The following is a 21,507-nucleotide window of genomic DNA, read 5'->3' as shown; positions in this document are numbered from 1 at the left end:
AGGGAGGAAGGGAGAGAAAAACATTGATGAGAGAGAAACATCGATCTGCTGTCTCCTGCACACCCTCTACCAGGGATTGAGCCCACAAGTTAGGCACTAACCTTCCTTGCAGGGAATGGCGGCCGGCCGTCTGAGCCACATCGGCCAGGGCAGCCGCCTGTTTTGTAATTACTGTTTTATCTTCTTAGGCCATATTATCAGACAGGAATGAAACTGTGTAGTTAAGGAAAGTGTAAGCATATTGTTTAAGGTATTTGTGCATAAAATTGTTACTCTCATTAAATAGAACGATACATGAATTTTTCATGCCAGTGTTCCCATGAAAAGTTTTTATTATGAATAAAACATGCACTTTTTTTTTTTTAAAGCAAGTTCTTTTTTTTTTTTTAAATTGATTTTAGAGAGGAAGGGAGAGAAAGAGAGAAACATTGATGTGAAAGAAATATTGATCAGTTGCCTCTTGTACGTACTTGGACCAGAGGTTGAATCTAACACCTTTTAGTGTGCCGGAGGACACTTCAAGCAATTGAGTCATACCGGCCAGGGCCACATGCACTTCTTTTATTTTTATAATATATTTTTATTGATTTCAGAAAGGAAGGGAGAGGGAGAGAGAGAGAGAAAAAATCAGTGATGAGAGAGAATCATGGATTGGCTGCCTCCTGCACATCCCCCACTGGGGACGGAGCCTGCAACCTGGGCATGTGCCCTGACCAGGAATCAAACCCAGGATCCTTTCAGTTCCTAGGCCAGTGTTCTCACCACTGAGCCAAATCAGCCAGGGCTCAATTCTGTTTCTGAGGTAATAAATTTTTTAAGTATGTGAGGACTGAGAAAACATCAATCCATTTATTAACTTGAAAGGTTAAATAGTTCATGGAATGTTACATTTTTTAATGGCCCTAGCTGCTTTGGCTCAATGAATAGAGAGAGCACCGGCCTGTGAACGGAAAGGTCCTGGGTTCGATTCCAGTCAAAGGCACATGCCCGGGTTGCGGGCTCAATGAATAAAAATATATTTTATTCATTTTTTACAGAGGAAGGGAGAGAGATAGAGAGTTAGAAACATCGATGAGAGAGAAACATCGACCAGCTGCCTCCTGCACAATCCCCACTGAGGGTGTGCCCGCAACCAAGGTACATGCCCTTGACTGGAATTGAACCCGGGACCCTTCAGTCCGCAGGCCAACGCTCTATCCACTGAACCAAACCAGTCAGGGCAGAATGTTACATTTTTATGTTTCTCTATTCTTGGCATCACTCTTGCTACCTAAAAATTAAAATTAATAAAGAAAACCAAGTAGCATAATACACTGTTTCAAATGTCTCAAAAATCTGTGTGTTTTTTCTTACTCTACTTTCAGAAGTTGGGATATCTAAAGAGGAAGCCTTAGAAGCTCTGCAAATTATAAGAAGAGAGTGTCTCACAGATAAACCAAGACATGCAGAGTCAGGCAAGAAATGTACAGCATTGGATCTTCTTGAGCAGGAGCATACCCAGAACTTTATAATTACCTTCTGTTCAGCACTCGATAATATTCTTGGGGGTGGAGTACCCTTAACCAAAACAACAGAAATTTGTGGTGCACCAGGTGTTGGAAAAACACAGTTATGGTAAACTAAAATGTTCCCTTCTTAAGGGTGGGCTTAACATTTTATGTAAGTAATAGAGTATTGTGCTATGGGTCTATAGTCAGACCGAAAAAGAAATGTATGTATTCACAAATTTTTGTGTTTGCGTACATGCATCAAACAAAAACCAACTTAATATTTGTATTACTTTAGCATTCCATTTTGATAAATTGATATGTTTCTTTTGACATAAAAAGTGTTTCTTTTACAACACTGTTATGTAGTCGTTAGGATAAGAAAGCAGTCTTCTACTTTATTACATAATTAATTCCAGAGAATATATTTGAAAATCAAACATTTGAAAGTGGAGCCTGGTCGCTGTGGCTCAGTGGTTGAGCATCGACTTAGGAACCAAGAAATTGCCAGTTGGATTCCTGGTCAGGACATATGCCCAGGTTGTAGGCTCCATCCCCAGTGGGGGTGCATGCAGGAGGCACCCGCTCAATGAAGTTCCTTTCTCATCAATGTTTTTATCTCTGTCCTTCTCTCTCAAAATCAATAAAAACTTACTTAAAAAAAAAATCTGAGACTTAAAAAAGTAGATTTATATATAGTAAGAAAGGGTTCCATTTCCAGAGGCCTAAAAAACCACTAAAATTCCTTAATCATGATTTTATGAGCACACCCTTTTCCTAATCCAAGAATCATTGATTCACGTATACAGGGTGGGGCTCACAGTAGTTTTTATGGAAAATAATCCTATCTAATAATAGACAAAGATTGAAATTGACCTTACCTTCGCTACGCCTCCCATTGGCTAATCAGCGAGATATGCAAATTAACCACCAACAATGATGGTGGTTAATTTGCATACATAGGCATGAAGTGGCGGAGTGAGGACTGAAGGCGGCTCCGGCCGCTGGAGCCACAAGAGGCTTGGAGGCGCCTCCAGCCGGAGCGAAGGCCTGGGTCCCAGGTGCCAGAGGAAAACCTGTGCTGGCAGCCAGGGGAAGGGAAGGCCTATTGCACGAATCTTTTCGTGCAATAAGCTCTAGTATAATAAATAATACAAGATAAAACTTTTAATAATAAAAATAGTAGGTTTACAATAGTTTGTATGGAAAATAATATAATCTATAATAAAAGGCTAATATGCAAATTGATCAATTGGCAGAATGACTGGTCGCTAGATGTGCACTGACCACTAGGGGGCAGACACTCAATGCCCCCTGGTGGTCAGTGTGCTCCTACAGGGGGAGTGCCACTCAGCCAGAAGCCAAGCTCAATGCTGGTGAGCGCAGTGGCGGGAGTCTCTCCCACCTCTGCTGCAGTGCTAAGTCGTCAGTCAGACACCCCCCAGGGCTCCCGACTGCAAGAAGGTGCAGGCCGGGTTGAGGGACCCCTCTCTCCCGCCCTGAGTACACGAATTTCGTGCATCAGCCTCTAGTAAATAATAATACAAGAATAAACTTTCTTGTACTCCCAATTGTAATTCTACTTTAGCCCCATCCTTTATTTGGAGTCATGGCGAAGCAGCCATCTCTCTTGTCTGGGATGTATATTTGCATTTATAAAACATTTCGTGATCTGGAGTTTGAAAAACACTATGTTAGAAGATCATTATAATGATTTGTTTGACTTCTTTCTCTTTATAGTATGCAGTTGGCAGTAGATGTGCAGATACCAGAATGTTTTGGAGGAGTGGAAGGCGAAGCAGTTTTTATTGATACAGAGGGAAGTTTTATGGTTGATAGAGTGATAGACCTTGCAACTGCCTGCATTCAGCACCTTCAGCTTATAGCAGGAACAGGTATGGAAGAGGGTAAGTTAGCAAGTGATTCTCTTTTTTCTGTATAGTAAAAGAAATTTGCATTTGTACTCATCTGAAGTCTTAGCAAGAGACCATTTTGGAAAGTGAAGCTTAATGACTTGATAATGTACTGGTGTTAAATTCTCATAGCCTTCTTAAAAATTAGAAATGCCACAATCTGAATTGGCCTGTTCTTCCCCTTTTATGGCCCTCACTGCAGGAGCTCTAAGGCAAAATTTGTGTATGTATTTCAGTGTATGATTTCAAATCATACTTTGACCTGCCAGGGGTAAACTAATTTTGTTGGAACTTTACTATAAGTATTGTCTCAATGCACTCACTATATTCAGTGCATTTAGTGTTTTGACTTTCATACTGTTTTTTCCAAAAACAAAAACTATGTTTGGAAGTATTTGGAACATTAAGCTGATTGACCTATGGGGCTATGAGTAGTATGTAAATGACTTCATGACTATGTTAATTGTATTGCTAAAGTGTTTGGAAGTTTTTTGTACTTACTATGTGCAAAGGAAGTTTTTTTAAAAATGTAAAGGTAATTTATATTCAAGTTCACGTCCTTTCAGTTTCTTATAAAATTAAATGGTTTCTGGTTTGACTTTTTAAAAAATTTGCTTTGTTTTATCTTATTCTTTGGATGTACAGTCTTTAGTTTTTTTCTCTAGATGTTTCAAAAACCAATGCTTTTCATATATGCTTGTATTTCCTTTAAATGTTTGTAATCAACAGGATTTTAAAAAATATATATTTTTATTGATTTCAGAGATGAAGGGAGATGGAGAGAGAGTTTGAAACATCAATGATAAGAGAGATTCATTGATCAGCTGCCTCCTGCACACTCCACACTGGGAATCGAGCCTGCAGCCCCGGCATGTGCCCTGACTGGGAATCGAACCATGACCTCCTGGTTCGTAGATGGATGCTCAACCACTGAGCCACGCCAGCCGGGCTGTATATTTTTATTTTAATGGAAGTGCTGGGTGTCCTCTTTAACTAATGACCAGTATATCTGCTGAAAGTCCTTAAAGCTACCCATGTCACAATGAATATTTGTGACATCAGATAAGAACGGGTGTATTCAGGGTGGCATGGCCGTAGACACATGTATATTTGTAATAGTGTTTTGTTTTGTTTTATTATCATCTGAGGATATGAAGAGAAAGAGAGAGAAACATTGATGTGAGAGAGAAACATTGATTAGCTGCCTCCTGTATACACCCCAACTGGGGATCGAACCTGACACCTAGGTACCTTCCCTGATTCGGAGTCTAACTTTTTGGTGTAGGGGATGATACTCCAACCAATGGAGTCACCCCACCAGGGCTGTAATAGTGTCTTAAAATCTTATTCTAAATATTATTGGTATAAAACTGGGATATAAAGTTTTTAATGAGTGGTATATGATTAAGGTGTCATTTTTTTGGTTAAAAATGAACTTTTAAAATGTATACTTGGCCCTGGCTGTTGTGGCTAGTTGGTTGAGTGTTCTTTTATGCACCTCCCTGTCAGGGCACATGCCCAGGTTGCAGGCTCAATCCTTGGTGGGGGACTTGCAGGAGGCAGCCTATTGATGTTTTTCTCTCTCTCACTCCCCCTCTCCCTTCTCTCTCTAAAAATCAATTTAAGAAGAAGAAAAAAAAGACAAAAAAACAATAATAAAAATCAAGTGAAAATTTAATATATTTGTAATAGGCAATGTTTTCTGAAATTTAATTTCTTGGGGTTTATTTTTCAATGTTAAAACGTAAGTACATTTTAAAATGCAACACTTTTTAAGTGGTTTTTCTCTGAAATATGTACAAATCCAAACTGCTTATTTATTTTTTCTTTTCCTTTTTTTTATTGTTTAAAGTATTACATGTCTCCTTTTTTCCCACGATTGACCCTCCCCCCCAGCCACTCCCACTCCCAAGGGAAAGCCCCCACCACCCCAGTGTCTGTGTCCATTGGTTATGCTAATATGCATGCATACAAGTCCTTCGGTTGATCTCTAACCCTCCCCTCCCCTGCCTTCTCTCTGAGGTTGGGTGGTGTGTTTAGTGCTACCTTGTCTCTGGATCTATTTTTGTTCATCAGTTTATGTTGATCATTATATCCCACATATGAGTGAGATCATGTGATACTTATCTTTCTCCGACTGGCTTATTTCGCTTACCATAATGCTCTCCAGCTCCATCCATGCTGTTGCAAGTGGTAAAAGTTCCTTCTTTTTTATAGCAGCATAGTATTCCATTGTGTAAACGTACTACAGTTTTTGGGGTTTTTTAAAAAACCTTTATTGTTCAAATTATTACAGATGTTCCTCTTTTCCCCCCATAGCTCCCCTCCACCCGGTTCCCACCCCACCCCAGGCCCTCGTCCCCACACTGTCCTCGTCCATAGGTATAAGCTCTTTGTCCAATCTCTTCCTTCACCCCCCCATCCTCTTCTCCCCCACCGAGAATTGTCAGTCGCTCCCTTTCCTTGCCCCTGATTCTATTACATTCACCAGTTTGTTCTGTTCATCAGATTTTTTATTCATTTGATTTTTAGATTCACTTGTTGATAGATATGTATTTGTTGTCACTTTGTTATTCATAATTTTTTATCTTTACCTTTTTCTTCTTCTTCCTCTTCTTAAAGAATACCTTTCAGCATTTCCTTTAATACTGGTTTGGTGGCGATGAACTCCTTTAGCTTTTCCTTATCTGCGAAGCTCTTTATCTGACCTTCAATTCTAAATGACAGCTTTACTGGGTAGAGTAATCTTTGTTGTAAGTTCTTGCTATTCATCGCTTTGAATATTGCCCCTCCCTTCTGGCCTGCATAATTTCTGTTGAGAAATCAGCTGACAGTTGTATGGGTACTCCCTTGTAGATAACTAACTGTTTTTCTCTTATGCTTTTAAGATTCTCTCTTTGTCTTTTGCCCTTGGCATTTTAATTATGATGTGTCTTGGTGTGGTCCTCTTTGGATTCCTCTTGTTTGGGGTTCTCTGTGCTTCCTGGACTTGTAAGTCTATTTCTTTCACCAGGTAGGGGACGTTTTCTGTCATTATTTCTTCAAATAGGTTTTCAATATCTTGCTCTCTCTCTTTTTCTGGCACCCCCATAATATGGACGTTGGTACATTTGAAATTGTCCCAGAGGCTCCTTACACTATCTTCATAGTTTTGGATTCTTTTTTCCTTTCGCTCTTCTGGTTGGGTGTTTTTTGCTTCCTCGCACTTCAAATCTTTGACTTGATTCTTTTTAAAAAAATATATATTTTATTGATTTTTTACAGAGAGGAAGGGAGAGGGATAGAGAGTTAGAAACATCGATGAGAAAGAAACATCGACCAGCTGCCTCCTGCACACTCCCTACTGGGGATGTGCCCACAACCAAGGTACATGCCCTTGACCAGAATCGAACCTGGGACCTTTCAGTCCGCAGTCCGACGCTGTATCCACTGAGCCAAACCGTGTAGGGCTGACTTGATTCTTGGGATCCTCTAGTCTACTGTTGAATCTCTATATTATTCTCCGGGACGCAGCCCACGGCGGAGCTGCTAAGGCCGTCCGGTTCTCTCCCCCCACCCGCCCCCACCACGTCGTGCTCTTCCTAGAAGATTCTTGAGTAACCTTATGACTGTGGTTTTGAACTCTATATCCAGTATTTTCCTTTCATCCATTTCTTTCATTTGTGACATCTTTCTTTGTCTCCGCATTTTGGCTATTTCCCTGTGTTTGTATCTATGTATTGGGTAGCTGCTAGTCTGCTTGAATTGATAGAGTAGCCTTGTGTGGTAGGTGTCCTATAGGGCCTGGTGGCTCAGCCTCTCCAGTCACCTGAGGTGGACACTCTTGGTGCATCCCTTTGTGGGCAGCGTGCACAATCTTGTTGTAGTTAAGCCTTGATTGCTGTTGGTATCACTGGGAGGAATTGACTTCCAGGCCAATTGGCTGTGAGGACCAACTGTGTCTACAATGGAAGCGCTTCTGTGCAGGAGACACCCCTATGGGGCAGGACTTGCTTCAGTGGGGCTCTGGTGCTCACTGAGTCTGTCCCTTGAGTGTGTCACTTATGGATGTGAAGAGTTGTAATCTGGTATGGTCTCACACTGACCACTGGTTACACTGGCTCTTGGATCTCCAAGGATGTGCAAAGTCAGCCACTGCCTGGGGTCACCCAGCAGGAGCTACGGAGAGATCTGCAGATTCCTCCTCTTTGTATTGGCTTTGGAAGTGCCCAGGTGAGACCCAGCTGTGTAGCAAGGCAGGCTGCTGCTGGATTGATTGCTTTGGGACTCCCTGACCCAGCTGCTGCCTATCTGACAGGTTTTAGGCTGACAAAGGACAGGCCATTCATATGCAAAAGCTGCTGCACACAGTTTGGGTGGGGTTGTAAATTGGGTGGGCCGGGTCTCAGGGAATCACCAGGGCAGAGCAAACAGCAATGGCTGCCAGGCAGCCCTGCACTGGAGATTCTCCCAGGCAGGAACAGTGACCACTGCGCACACCTCTGCACCTCCGTCTGAAAGAAAGCCTCCCTCACGTTCCTGTCCTGATGCCAGACAGTCCAGTTTCTCCCTGTATGTGTCTGGGTCCCCCTGAGTCTCTCCTGGAACTGGAGTTCAGAACAAGCGGGAGTTTGTATCTCCCTCCCGATTAAAAAAGCAGTGCACCTGGATGCCAGCCCGTTCAGTGCCTCCACACCTCCTACCAGTCTCAATGCGCTCTCTTCTTTACCTCTTTAGTTGTAGAACTTCCACTCAGCCAGCTTTCCTGAGGTTCTGGATGATAATTGTTCTGTCTTTTAGTTGTAATTTTGATGTGGTTGTGAGAGGCAGCAAGTACAGGTGTTTGCCTATGCCACCATCTTGGTTCTTCTTCTGTACCACAGTTTTCTAATCCACTCATCTGCTGATGGGCACTTAGGCTGTTTCCATATCTTAGCTATTGTAAATTGTGTTGCTATGAACATAGGGGTGCATATATCCTTTCTGATTGGTGTTTCTGGTTTCCAAACTGCTTATTTTTTAAATCCAATCTAAGTAGGGAATTTCATTTTATATCATTGGTTCTATTTAAATTACCAAGTTACACTATATCATTTAAGGGGGGAAAATACTTCTTTTGAACATTTTTCCTTTCAACTGTTAGTTTGTAATCCTATGAAAAAAAAAAAACAAGAAAGAGAAATTCCAGTATGTTACTTCTATTGAGTGGAAGCCAATAACTAGAAATATGAAAAGACAGGCATTAAAAACTAGTTGTATATGTGTAGAAACAGTTTCTAGATAGCCTAGTACATTGATGGCAAACCTATGACACGCGTGTCAGAGGTGACACGCGAACTCATTTTTTTGGTTGATTTTTCTTTGTTAAATGGCATTTAAATATATGAATATATAAAATAAATATAAAAAATATAAATCTTTGTTTTACTATGGCTGCAAATATCAAAAAATTTCTATATGTGACATGGCACCAGAGTTAAGTTAGGGTTTTTCAAAATGCTGACACACGGAGCTCAAAAGGTTCGCCATCACAGGCCTAGTATGTAAGGAAACAGTGGAAAGGATGAAAGAAGAGGACAGGAATTGTGAAATGATAGTTTATAGCGATTTTGCTAAAATTTTGTCATCTTTCAAATAAAGTCGAGAGTTTTGTTCACAGTGAAGAATTTTGTTATTCAAAGGTATTGTTTTTCTTTAGTCACCAATATATCAAAACAGGTAACTAATTATTTTAAGATTGTTTTGTTGTTTATTTCAGCGCACCCAAAGGCTTTGGAGAATTTCACTCTTGAAAACATTCTTTCCCATATTTATTATTTTCGTTGTCATGACTACACAGAGCTACTGGCACAAGTTTATCTACTTTCAGAATTCCTTTCAGAACATTCAAAGGTATGGTTCAAGCTACTGAAATGTAATTTACCAATGTAACTAATATTTCTTAGGAAGTGTCTGGTTAAGCCAATTCAGAAAATTTATTTATTCCTTGCCCTATAATTTATTTATGTTTACATTTATTTAGCATGTATATATTAATATTATGCCTAAAGTAAGAAATTGAAATAATATAAAAAGAGGTTCCACCTCTAGTAATGGTAGAATAGCTCCTATCAAACAAACTGTATAGAGTGGTATAAAATGAAAAATAACATTTCCCTTCTGCTATCGCTTCTAGTACCTCTCCCCAAAGTTGACCACTATTAATAGTTTCTTGTGTGTCTTCTCAAAAGAGCATAGATAATAGTAAAATATAAAAAAATAGGAAGGAGTGATTTTTCAGTATTTATTATTCGTATTTTATTTTATTTATTTATTTTTAAAATATATTTTATTGATTTTTTACAGAGAGGAAGGGAGAGGGATAGAGAGCCAGAAACATCGATGAGAGAGAAACATTGATCAGTTGCAGCTGCCTCCTGCACACTCCCCACTGGGGACGTGTCCGCAACCAAGGTACATGCCCTTGACCGGAATCGAACCTGGGACCCTTGAGTCCGCAGGCCGAGGCTCTATCCACTGAGCCAAACCGGTTAGGGCCGTATTTTATTTTATCCAAATACTTATATGACTTATTTATTCATAAAATTTATATAGTTTTATTTTTAATGGCTGTATTTAATTACTGATTTGCAAAATTTCTGAAAATTTAGTTTGGCTTACTAGCCCATAGGATTTGGCTTTAGCTCACCACTGTACTTTCCTGATATAATTTACTATCATTCCCTCTCACTACATTTTTTCCTGACCCTTAAACATGCCAAACTTGTTTGTGCATTAGATCCTTGCCCTTCTGACTCCTTATACATAGATTGTCTTTCCCTCTAAGAGGTTCTTATCCAGGACTCAGTTCTGTTGCCTGACTTCTCAATGATGCTTTCCCTCACATTTAATTTAAGTTAGCCTCCCTCTACCTTAACAGCTACTCGTTCTTTGTCATTTTATTCAGTTTTAGTGTCTTCATAACTCCTATCATTATCAGAAATTGTTTTATTCAGTATGTGTTTGTATGTTAATTGTCTCTTACTCCACTAGTACATAAGCTGCAAGAGAACTTGTTCTGCAGTGTCTGTAACAGTGACTAGCATATAGTAGATGTCAATAAATATTTGCTGGATGAATAAATGAATACTCTAAGTAAAAGATATGAAAATGGCTTGTACATTACTTCACAAAAACCTCTTCTTTAGCCTAATCCTTATTAGATAGAAAAAATATCTTATAGTTTTTAAAAAAAATATATTTTATTGATTTTCCACAGAGAGGAAAGGAGAAGGATAGAGAGTTAGAAACATCAATGAGAGAGAAACATCGACCAGCTGCCCCCTGCACCTCCCAACTGGGCATATGCCCACAACCAAGGTACATGCCCTTGACTGGAACCGAACCCAGGACCATTGAGCCCGCAGGCTGACGCTCTATCCATTGAGCCAAACCTGTTAGGGCTCTTATAGTTTTTTCATTTGTTTACTCTAACTTCACTGTAGGTGCCATTATTTGGATTATATTCAAACTGAAACTGTCATGAAAATGTTTATCATCTGTAAGTAAACCTTGGGGATTATAATTTAAGACCAAATTGCATCATGCTGAATTCTGTATTATAATAGATTCTGTAGTGGTTAGTTGCCCTATAGTATGTTTAAAATTAAGGGGGAAAAGTATACCATTAAGTTTTTGAAGAAGGTGTGATAATTTAATATTTGAAGAGATGAAGGAATCCTGAAGGTAAAAACTAATGTATTTAACTGAGAAATTTGTTTAACTAAGACTTAAAAAGGGCTTTTTGTCAATAAAATACCCCTGTAAAAGACAATGTGTAATGGCAACTGATAAGAAAATTGTAAGTGCTCCTTTTTCTTTTTGTTGAATTACTTTTTTAAGTGGATAAATTACCCAACCAGAGTACATTTTAACTTCTGGTAATTAATACAAAAGCATTGGATGAATTTCCCTAGCCAGGTGGCCCAGTTGGTTGGAATGGCATCCTATACACTTTAGAGGTTCCTGGTTCAATTCCTAGTCAGTGCACATACGTAGGTTTTGGGTTCAGTCCTGGTCAGGGCGCCTGCAGGAGGCAACCGATTGATGTTTCTTCTTTCTCTCTCTCTCTGTCTCTGTCTCTGTCTCTGTCTCTGTCTCTGTCTCTTTTTCTTTCTTCTCTCCCTTCCTCTCTCTAAAATCAATAAAAATATCCTTGGGTGAGGATTTAAAAAAAAAAGGAATTGGCCCAGCTGGTGTCTCTGGTTGAACATCAACCTGAACCAGGAGGTCACAGTTTGATTCCCAGTCAGGGCACATGGTTAGGTTGAGGGCTTGGTCCTCATTAGGGGGCATGCAGTAGGTGGCCGATTGATGATTCTCTCTCATCATTGATGTTTCTCTCTCTCTCTCTTCCTTCCTTTCTGAAATCAATACAAACATTTTTAAAAAAAGCATTGGATGTCCTAGCTGGTTTGGTCGGCCTGTGGATTGAAGGGTCCTGGGTTTGATTTTGGTCAAAGGCATGTACCTCTGTTGCAGGCTCCTCCCCGGCCCTGGCCCTGGCCCTGGCCCTAGTCCTAGTCAGGGCGCGTTCAGGGGGCAACCAATCAATGTGTTTCTCTCACATCGACATTTCTCTTTGTCTTTCCCTCTCTCTTCCACTCTCTCTAAAATCAATGGAAAAATATCCTCGGGTGAGGATTAAAATAAATAAATAAATAAATAAAAAGCATTGGATGAATAGATATAATCAAAATAAAGCCTTTGTAAAGTTGGGAATAAAACTGGATTTTAAGGGTTTTTTAAAATAAATTAATTTATTTTTTTAAATTATTAAATCCTGTATATCTATTTTTTAAAAAATATATTTTATTGATTTTTTACAGAGAAGAAGGGAGAGGGATAGAGAGTTAGAAACATCAATGAGAGAGAAACATCGATCAGCTGCCTCCTGCACACGCTGTACTGGGTATGTGCCTGCAACCAAGGTACATGCCCTTGACTGGAATCGAACCTGGGGCCCTTGAGTCCGCAGGCCGACGCTCTATCCACTGAGCCAAACCAGCTAGGGCATTAAGGGTCTTTTTTTTATACAATGGGCTGTGATTTTTTAATATCAATTTTATTTTTTTATTTTTATTTATTTTTTTTCAATTTTATTTTTAATACCAAACCTAATATCATTATTTCTTCTGTATTTAGGTTCGATTAGTGATAGTGGATGGTATTGCTTTTCCCTTTCGTCATGACTTTGATGACTTATCCCTTCGAACTCGATTACTAAATGGCCTAGCCCAGCAAATGATCAGCCTTGCAAATAATCACAGATTAGCTGTAAGTATAATTAGTTAAGAGAATTCTATAATAGTTAAGAAGATTGTATCAAATATTAATGCCTACAAGTAGCAGAATAGAATTTCTCAGGTCAATAAAAAAGGACATATTAATGTACACATAGTTTTAAATGTAGTTTTGTTTTGGCTTGGTTATTATAAAAAATTAATTCCAGTCATAAGTGTTGTTTATTGGTTTTCCTGGAAAAGAATAAGCATAATTAAGATGCCATATTTTAAAAATAGACTTTGGTAATTGCAGTGTTTTCTTTGTTTAAATATACTTGATGTGTTTTAGGTAAGCTCTTCCAACATTCCCATTTTTCTTTTGAGTCTTTGATTATTACATAATGTATAATCATAGACTCAGAGGGATAGGAAAATGACATATTGTAAAGAGCCAAGATGTTTGGAGGTGGAGGTAACTCTTAGATTTGAAATGTGAGGAGAAAGGTAAAGGTAAGTTCAAAAGTGAAGCGATAAAAAGGAGTTAAAAACTTTTTTTTATTGCGTTTGCCAGCACTTCCCATTCTGCAACCCTATTCCACCACTGACACGAATATACACACTTATATGTGAGGGAGATGGGAGGTCAGACTGCTTAACTTGATTTTCTTATCTTTACCCAGAGTCCTTAGCACATGCCTGTAATACATCATAAGTACATAAAGAATTCCTTGATAAAATAATTTCAAAACTTACATCTTTTCTTTTGAGCTATTAGATTTTTTTGCCATAAACTGAAAAGCATAGTATCCTGTCTTTGAATTATTTTTTCCCATTAATTTGTACGTAATTTTATGCATTCTGTTAATATCCATGAAGAACCCCCACTAGGGGGCACTCAAGACTAATGAGTTGCCATAGTTCCTTAGGTTTTTGTTTGTTTTTAACAAAAATATCCTATCTTTTCTGATTAAAAAAATAATGCAACCCTGGCTGATGTGGTTCAGTTGGTTGAGTGTTGTCCCATACACCGAGTGGTCGCAGCTGGTTCAATTTCCAGTCAGGGCACATCCGTGGGTTTTGGGCTTGATCATGCAGGAGGCGGCCAATCAAAGTGACCCTCTCACATCAATGTTTCTTTTTCTCTCCCTCTCCCTTCCTTTCTCAGGTCAATAAAAAAGGACATATTAAAAATAATTATAAAAAATATTTTAAAAGTAATGCAAATAACATGAAAAACTATGCAGTATTTAAGTAATATAAGCATTTGCAAACTCACATGAAACAAGATATCCATATATATGATTAAGTGAAAAAATTCAAGTTGTATAATAATAAATTTAATGGATTCCACTTTTTTTTTTTTTTTTAAATATATTTTATTGATTTTTTACAGAGAGGAAGAGAGAGAGATAGAGAGTTAGAAACATCGATGAGAGAGAAACATCGATCAGCTGCCTCCTGCACATCTCCTACTGGGGATGTGCCCGCAACCCAGGCACATGCCCTTGACCGGAATCGAACCTGGGACCTTTCAGTCCGCAGGCCGACGCTCTATCCACTGAGCCAAACCGGTTTTGGCAATGGATTCCACTTTTGAGAAAAGTAAAAATTATATATGAGCATTTATGTCTATGAAGAAAAATACTGAAAGGACTAAAACATTAACAGTGGTTATTTCTAGAGCTAAGATTTTTTGGGGGCTAAGGGCATACTTTACTCTATTACTTTATAAATTCTTTTTTACTTAGCAGGTATAGAGGCATGTCTGACCTTTGATAATAAATACATTTTACAACTTTAAGTTATATGCTTGCTGTAAAAAAATTATAAATCATCAAAATGTAAATAGTTATATTATCTATTACTCAGAAATGATTATTGTTGAGTTTGCCGTACATATTTTTCCAAACTTATTCTATGCATACATAAACATGTTTTAAAGTAAGATCACATTATGCATGCTATTATGCAAAGCAATATTTTGTTCACTTAATATATTGCAAATATCTTTCCATATATATCCTATATAATAAAAGCCTAATATGCTAAGTGTCCAGTCATCTAGTGTCCTTTCAACCAATCAAAGTTTAATATGCTAATGATATGCTAAGGCTGCTCCACCGCTCGCTATGATGTCCACTGACCACCAGGGGGCAGGCAGTCGACTGGTCAACCAGTCACTATGACGTGCACTGACCACCGGGAGGAAGACACTCCAACCGGTAGGTTAGCTTGCTGTTGGGGTCTGGCTGATCAGGACTGAGCGAGACAGCCCTGGAGCCCCCATGCGGTCCCTCCTCGGCTGGCCAACCTCCCACATTCCTCCCTGGCCCCAGTTGTGCACCGGTGGGGTCCTTCAGCCTGGCCTGCGCCCTCTCGAAATCTGGGACCCCTCGGGGGATGTTGGAGAGCCGGTTTCAGCCCAATCTCGCAGGCCAGGCTGAGGGACCCCACTGGTGCACAAAGTCATGCATTGGGCCTCTAGTTACTATATAAGTTTACCTTACCTTAGCTACATAGTATTTTGTTGTATGACTGTAGAAGTTTTTTTAACCACTTCCCTATTGATTATCTTTAAAGTTGACTCCAGTTTTTCATAATTTAAAACACTGCAATCAACAACTTTACATATACTTCTTTGTCCATTCGTCCAGTTATTTCTGAAAGTATTAAGCCAAAGGAATATCTGTTTAAAACATTTTGTTATATATTATCAAACTAGAGGCCTGATGCACGAATTTGTGCACTGGAGGGGTCCCTCGGCCTGGCCTGTGGGGATCGGGCCAAAACTGGCTCTCCGACATCCCGAGGGGTCTCAGATTGTGAGAAGGTGGTTCTCGGTGACACACTCCGGAATCGGACTCCTTCCTGTCTGGTTCCAGTGCATCACCTGAGAACCGCAGCTCCCAAGTGAATGCAGCTCGACAGTTCCTGCGTTGAGCATCTGCCCCCTGGTGATCAGTGTGCATCATAGCTACTTGTTGGTCGGCCAGTCAGCCAGTTGGCTGGTCGGCTGGTCGCTTAGGCTTTTATATATAGACTAGAGGCCTGTTGCACGAAAAGATTTGTGCAATAGGCTTTCCCTTCCCCTGGCTGCTGGCACCAGTTTTCCTCTGGCACCCGGGACCCAAACCTTAACTCTGGCCACCGCCTTCCATCTTCGCTCTGGACACAGTCTTTGCTGTGGCTGGAGCCTTCAGTTTTTGCTCCTTGCTCCGGCGGGAGTCTTCAGTCTCTGGCCAGAGCTGCTCTAGTAGCTCCTTCCGCCCCCTACCCTCCCCCTCATAGCTTGATCGCTGCTTCACCTGCAGACCTCGCGGGCTCCTGGGTTCCAGGGGGCTGCCTTGCCTCTGGCCTGGCTTTCCAATCAAGATCATGGCCACAGGTAAGGTGTCTCCTGGGTCCCGGGGTGCTGCCTTGCCTGCGGCCCAGCTTTCTGATCGCGATCACTGGCTGGGGGGCGGGCAAAGGCGGCCCCGGTTCTCTGATCCAGGGCCAGGGGGCAGGGCAAAGGCAGCTGCCACCCAGCTCTTGCCTGCCGCCTGGGTTTCCGATCACCGTTCTTTCGTCCTTCCCCTTTCACCTCCCATCATTGCGCCTACGTATGCAAATTAACCGCCGTCTTTCTTGGCAGTTAATTTGCATATCGCCCTGATTAGCCAATGGGAAGTGTAGCGAAGGTACGGTCAGTTACCCTGTTTGTCTTTTATTAGATAGGATTATCCTCAGAAAACGTGTTCCAAAGTATGTTGTCTTCAGCAATGAATGGGAATTCTTGTTTTTCCACATCTTTACCAATTTTGAGTCTTTTAAGTCTTTGCCATGCTGATGTGGAGAGAGTCCTTTTATTTTTTAATTTTTTAAATATATTTTTATTGATTTCAGAGAGGAAGGGAGAGGGAGAGAGAGATAGAAACATCAATGATGAGAAAGAATCATTGATCAGCTGCTCTTACATGCCCCACACTGGGGATCAAGCCTGCAACCTGGGCATGTGCCCTGACCAGGAAATGAACCATGACCTCTCGGTTCATCTGTCAATGCTCAACCACTGGACCATGCTGGTCAGGCAAGAGTCTTTTTAGAAGTTCTGTATCAGTTTCAGCTTGCAGTAGTATCAATCTTATATCTAGAGGGAAGACCTGTATTGGAAGAATATTTAAAATAACCATTTTTGGAGAATTTTGGATAAAAATATGCCAGATAATCTGATTTTTACTGTACTAAATCAGCCTCAAACATGTTCATTTTCTCTACTATAAAGCTACTACTTTCATAACATGGGATTTTTTTCTATAGGCCACTATTTAATCCAAAAGAATTAGCAATATTTTTAGTCTTTAGTGCCATCTGTGACTAACGTACATCTGTATCTATTATTAGTAGACTAGCATTTTCACAATTTGGGGTCATTTGATCTGATTACTGTGTTTTATTTTCCTGCAGTTCTTCTACTTTTACTGTACATTCTTTGACTTTAGGTCTTTTCTCATAATTCTTTGCCTTGGTTTCTTTTTTATTTCTGTAAAATCATAAATCATAATTCTATATTTATTTCTTCCATAAAAATGTAAGCATTGAGTTATTAAGAACTTTATATTCTTTTGAATAAATATATTCCAGAGAGGCCACAGTGCTAAAGAGCACAGACTCAATCTTTCTAAGCTTTTGATTTATTATGTGTTAAATTGGAATAATAATAATAATACCTCATTCATAGAGTAGTTGTGGAGATTAGATACGATAATGAAGGTAAAGCACTTAGCATGGTTTCTGGCATGTATTAGGTACTCAAAAGTTTATTACTGCTGTTGGACTGGTTGTTCCTATTGGCTTATACAAAACTTAAATTTAAAAGCTTGGATTTTCCTGATTCTCGCATTTATGAAGTTTTTGTTCATGCTCTCTTTAGGCCATTATATATTATCTATTATATCTTTACTAGAGGCCTGATGCATGAAATTTGTGTGGGAGTTAGGGGGGAGGTCTCTCAGCCCGGCCTGCGCCCTCTCGCAATCTGGAACCCCTCGCTTCTAACCACCCCCCTGCTCACTCCTTACCATTGGCTTGCCGCTCCTTAGCACTGCCACGGAGGCGGGAGAGGCTCCGGCCACCACCACTGCACTCGACAGCCATGAGCCCCACTTCTGGCTGAGCAGTGCTCCTGCTGTGGGAGCGCACTGACCACCAGGGGCAGCCCCTTCGTTGAGCATCTGCCCCCTAGTGGTCAGTGTGAGTCATAACGACTGGTTGTTCTGCTGTCAGATTGAATTGCATACTACGCTTTTATATATATATATATACTAGAAGCCCAGTGTACAAAAATTTGTGCACTGGTAGGGGGGTCCCTCAGCCCAACCTGTGCCCTCTCACAGTCTGGGACCCCTCGGGAGATAACCACCTGCTGGCTTAGGCCTGCTCCCCTGGTGGCAGTTGGCACACCCAATCCCACAGTGTCTGCCCCATTTCCCCCGGTCGCAGATGGCAGGCCTGGATCCTGCGCTGGGGCGGGTGGCAGCTGAGGATCGCGCTGCTGCCCGCCCCGCCCGCCCTACCCCGCACACGGCAGGCCAGGATCTTGCACTGGGGCAGCCAGCGGCTTGGGATCGAGCTGCCACCAGCCCCAGGCAGGGCGGCAGAGCACGATCTGCCTGCCGTATGCAAATTAGCAGCCATCTTTGTTGGCAGTTAATTTGCATATCGTGCTGATTAGCCAATGGGAAGCATAGCAAAGGTACGGTCAATTACCATGTTTGTCTATTACAGTGGGGCCTTGACTTACGAGTGTCCCGACTAATGAGTTTTTTGAGATACCAGCTGTCTCTCGGCGGTTTTTTTGCATTGAGTTGATAGAGTAATTTGAGTTAACGAGCTTCTTAACAAGCTCGGTCTCAGAACGAATTAAACTTGTAAGTCAAGGCCCCATTGTATTAGATAGGATAAATTCTTCCATTTTCACAACAAAGAACTTCTTTGTTCTTGTTTGTTTAAAAAAAGTTTTATGTTCAGTAGACATGTTTTCAGATAACTATTTATTTTTATGGGTAAGTTTTAAAAATATTATCAGAAAGGTTTTCATTACCTAAATAGTATTTCTTTAAATTAGATTATATTCAGAATAATAAAATCACAAGACTATTTACTTGTTAAGTTTTAGGGGAGACTCATCTAATTTTCTCACATTTTGTTTTTGTAGGTAATTTTAACTAATCAGATGACAACAAAGATTGATAAAAATCAGGCCATGCTGATACCTGCGTTGGGTGAGTAATAATCCGATAAACATTTTCAGTTAAACACATTTTCTCTACTTCTTTAATTTGATGCTTATTGAGTACGGTAAACTTCATGACAGCAGAGACTGTATGTGTCTTATTCACTGAAAAATCTTAGCACAGAGCACTGTGCCCTTAGATCTTGACTCATCCTTTCAGTTAACAGACATTAATTTAGCATCTACTATATAGAAACTGTTGTGTCAGGTACTGAACATAGAATATTTATATGGTGATTCTTGCCTTCAGAAAGCACACAGTCTTAGGCAGGAGTAAGGGTGAATCCATTCAAATACAAATTACACTATAGTGAATAGATTTATTTTGTTTTTAACCTCAATCATGGTCTTGTTAGAATATAATGCTTTAAGTTTATTTATCCTAAAATCTTTAAGAATAGTATCTCAGAGTTTTTGCTTTTTTTCTGGTGGTTAGAAATACATTGGTCTTAATATATGGAAGATTGACAAATACGTTAATTCAAACTATAAAATTTTCTAAAAGTAAATAGAAGATATTGATCTGCAATATTTTATTAGGTATGTAAACATCCATGAATCTCAGGATGTTATCGACATACCAGTTTTATTTGAAATCAAGTATACTCTCATGTTAAATCAAGCAAAGTAAAAATGTATTTAGTCAGATGCATTCTGAGAGACTTATAACCTAGGCAATATACAGTTATTGTGTTCTTCTTCCCTCAGGGGAAAGTTGGGGACATGCTGCTACAATACGGCTGATCTTTCATTGGGATCAAAAGCAAAGGTCAGTGTAGAAACAAGTTAATTAATCTAAATATTGGGTTAACTATACTAAACACCAGTCTCTTAGAGCTAGTCCAATGGATGAAATCTACAGTACCCCATGAACTAAAGCTTTTGTTACCTTGTCCTTAATCACCTAGAGCAAACAGAAACATGTTTTTATCTGCATGTTTAGCTACATAAGAAATGCTTTGGGATTTTTAATGATGGGCTGCACCTGAAATGAATAGTGGGCCAAAGAATGCTACCTTCTAAAGGTCTTAGAAATCAAGTACCATTAGCCATGCATAAGGGGGTGGGGACTCTGTGTTCATGGAAGGGATTGAAAGAATACAATAGGGACAAAATGTTAGCTTTGGGACTAATTTATGTGGAAAATAGGATGGCTTTTCTTAGTTATTGCTTAATATATTTCTTGTATAAAATTGTGTTTACTTCTGTATTTTCCTACCTTGCTTTTGTTATTTAATTACTTACCTGACTTTTACTGGTATTGTTCTTTAAAATAAAACTATGACAGCATGAAACCTTTGTATTTGTTTTTAAAGCTGCTGAGCAAGTGAACAAACCAGCTTTTATTTTCTTTAAAAATAGGCAATTGAAAGCTGCAGAATCTTTTATTCTGCACTTCTAGAAATGTCAGATTTATGCTAGACTCTCTGCTTTGAGATTAATTGTCATAACCTAGAGAACTTGGTTTTGAAATGCTCTAATGAAAGGGGAAAATTGAGACAGCTTGTGGGCAAAGATAGAAAAAAGGATTACTTAAATACATATTGGGTCTGGTCAGTGGTATTGTCTATTTCTTTATTTACATTTCTTTGTTCTTTTAGAAAATGTTTTTATTGATTTTATTTTTTTAAATATATTTTTATTGATTTCAGAGAGGAAGGGAGAGGGAGAGAGATAGAAACATCAATGATGAGAGAGAATCGTTGATTGGCTGCCTCCTGCATGCCCCCACTAGGGATCGAGCCCACAACCTGGGCATGTGTCCTTGACTGGAATCGAACCCAGGACCCTTCAGTCCACAGGCTGACGCTCTATTCACTGAGCCAAACCGGCTAGGGCGTTTTTATTGATTTTAGAAAGAGAGAGAAGAATGAGGGAGGGAGAGAAAGAGAGAGAGAGAGGCACCAAAGTGAGAGAGGAACATTGATCTGTTATCTCCCGTATTCACCGAATGATGCTCCAACCAATTGAGCCACACCAGCCAGGGCTGCATTTCTTTGTTCTTGCCTCACCAAGTTAGGTTTTACTGACTCTGAGCTCATAGTAGAACCAATCACCCTTACATACATCTTTTACAACTAACTCATGCAGTTTGTATCTCTTTTAAAGATGGCACTTTCAGATCTCAGGTGACTCTTCTCCCCCGCAATTATACAAAGTGCTGTACAATTGACTCCCATCCTCCAACTGAATTCACAACAGGAATTTTTTTTCTCAGTAACAAACACTATTGTAAAGGTTTGGCAATTTCTCCAGATGAGTCTTTAGAACATACTGCTTATACTTTCCCAGATTGGGGTGTTTTGCAAAGTGCATCCACTAATATTGTTAGGAATTTCCCTTGAGCTAGTGTACAATAGTAATCTTCCACTTTTATTAAATACTCACTAGTAGAACACATCAAAAAAAATGAGAAAAATTGCCCTAGCCAGTTTGGCTCAGTGGATATAGCATCAGCCCACGGACTGAAGGGTTCTGGGTTTGATTCCAGTCAAGGGCATGAACCTTGGTTGCAGGTTTGATCCTCAGCCATGCTCAGGGCACATGCAGGAGGCAACCAACCAGTTGGTATATCTGTCTCACATCGATGT

The 21,507-nt window shown here is 39.9% G+C and overlaps 1 protein-coding gene across 6 annotated transcripts in view; it reads left to right on the top strand.

The window, feature by feature from the left end:
* RAD51C (RAD51 paralog C) overlaps positions 1-21,507 on the top strand; it is a 38,111-nt gene that overhangs the window by 1,857 nt on the left and 14,747 nt on the right. For 5 of the 6 annotated variants that reach the window (XR_004972830.1, XR_004972831.1, XM_036340403.1 and 2 more), the window contains exons 2-7: positions 1,365-1,614; positions 3,228-3,394; positions 9,138-9,271; positions 12,563-12,694; positions 18,839-18,905; positions 19,625-19,685. Coding sequence is in view for 4 of the 6 variants with exons in the window: in XM_036340403.1 (XP_036196296.1) it covers positions 1,365-1,614; positions 3,228-3,394; positions 9,138-9,271; positions 12,563-12,694; positions 18,839-18,905; positions 19,625-19,685 (811 nt within the window). In the remaining 2 variants the exon portion in view is untranslated. The remainder of the gene's footprint in view (positions 1-1,364; positions 1,615-3,227; positions 3,395-9,137; positions 9,272-12,562; positions 12,695-18,838; positions 18,906-19,624; positions 19,686-21,507) is intronic. The other variant, XM_036340406.1, reaches the window with a different exon arrangement.

Source organism: Myotis myotis, unplaced genomic scaffold, assembly GCF_014108235.1.
Source record: "Myotis myotis isolate mMyoMyo1 unplaced genomic scaffold, mMyoMyo1.p scaffold_m19_p_17, whole genome shotgun sequence".
Lineage (NCBI taxonomy): Eukaryota > Metazoa > Chordata > Mammalia > Chiroptera > Vespertilionidae > Myotis > Myotis myotis.
This window is presented reverse-complemented; position numbering and strand designations above follow the sequence as displayed.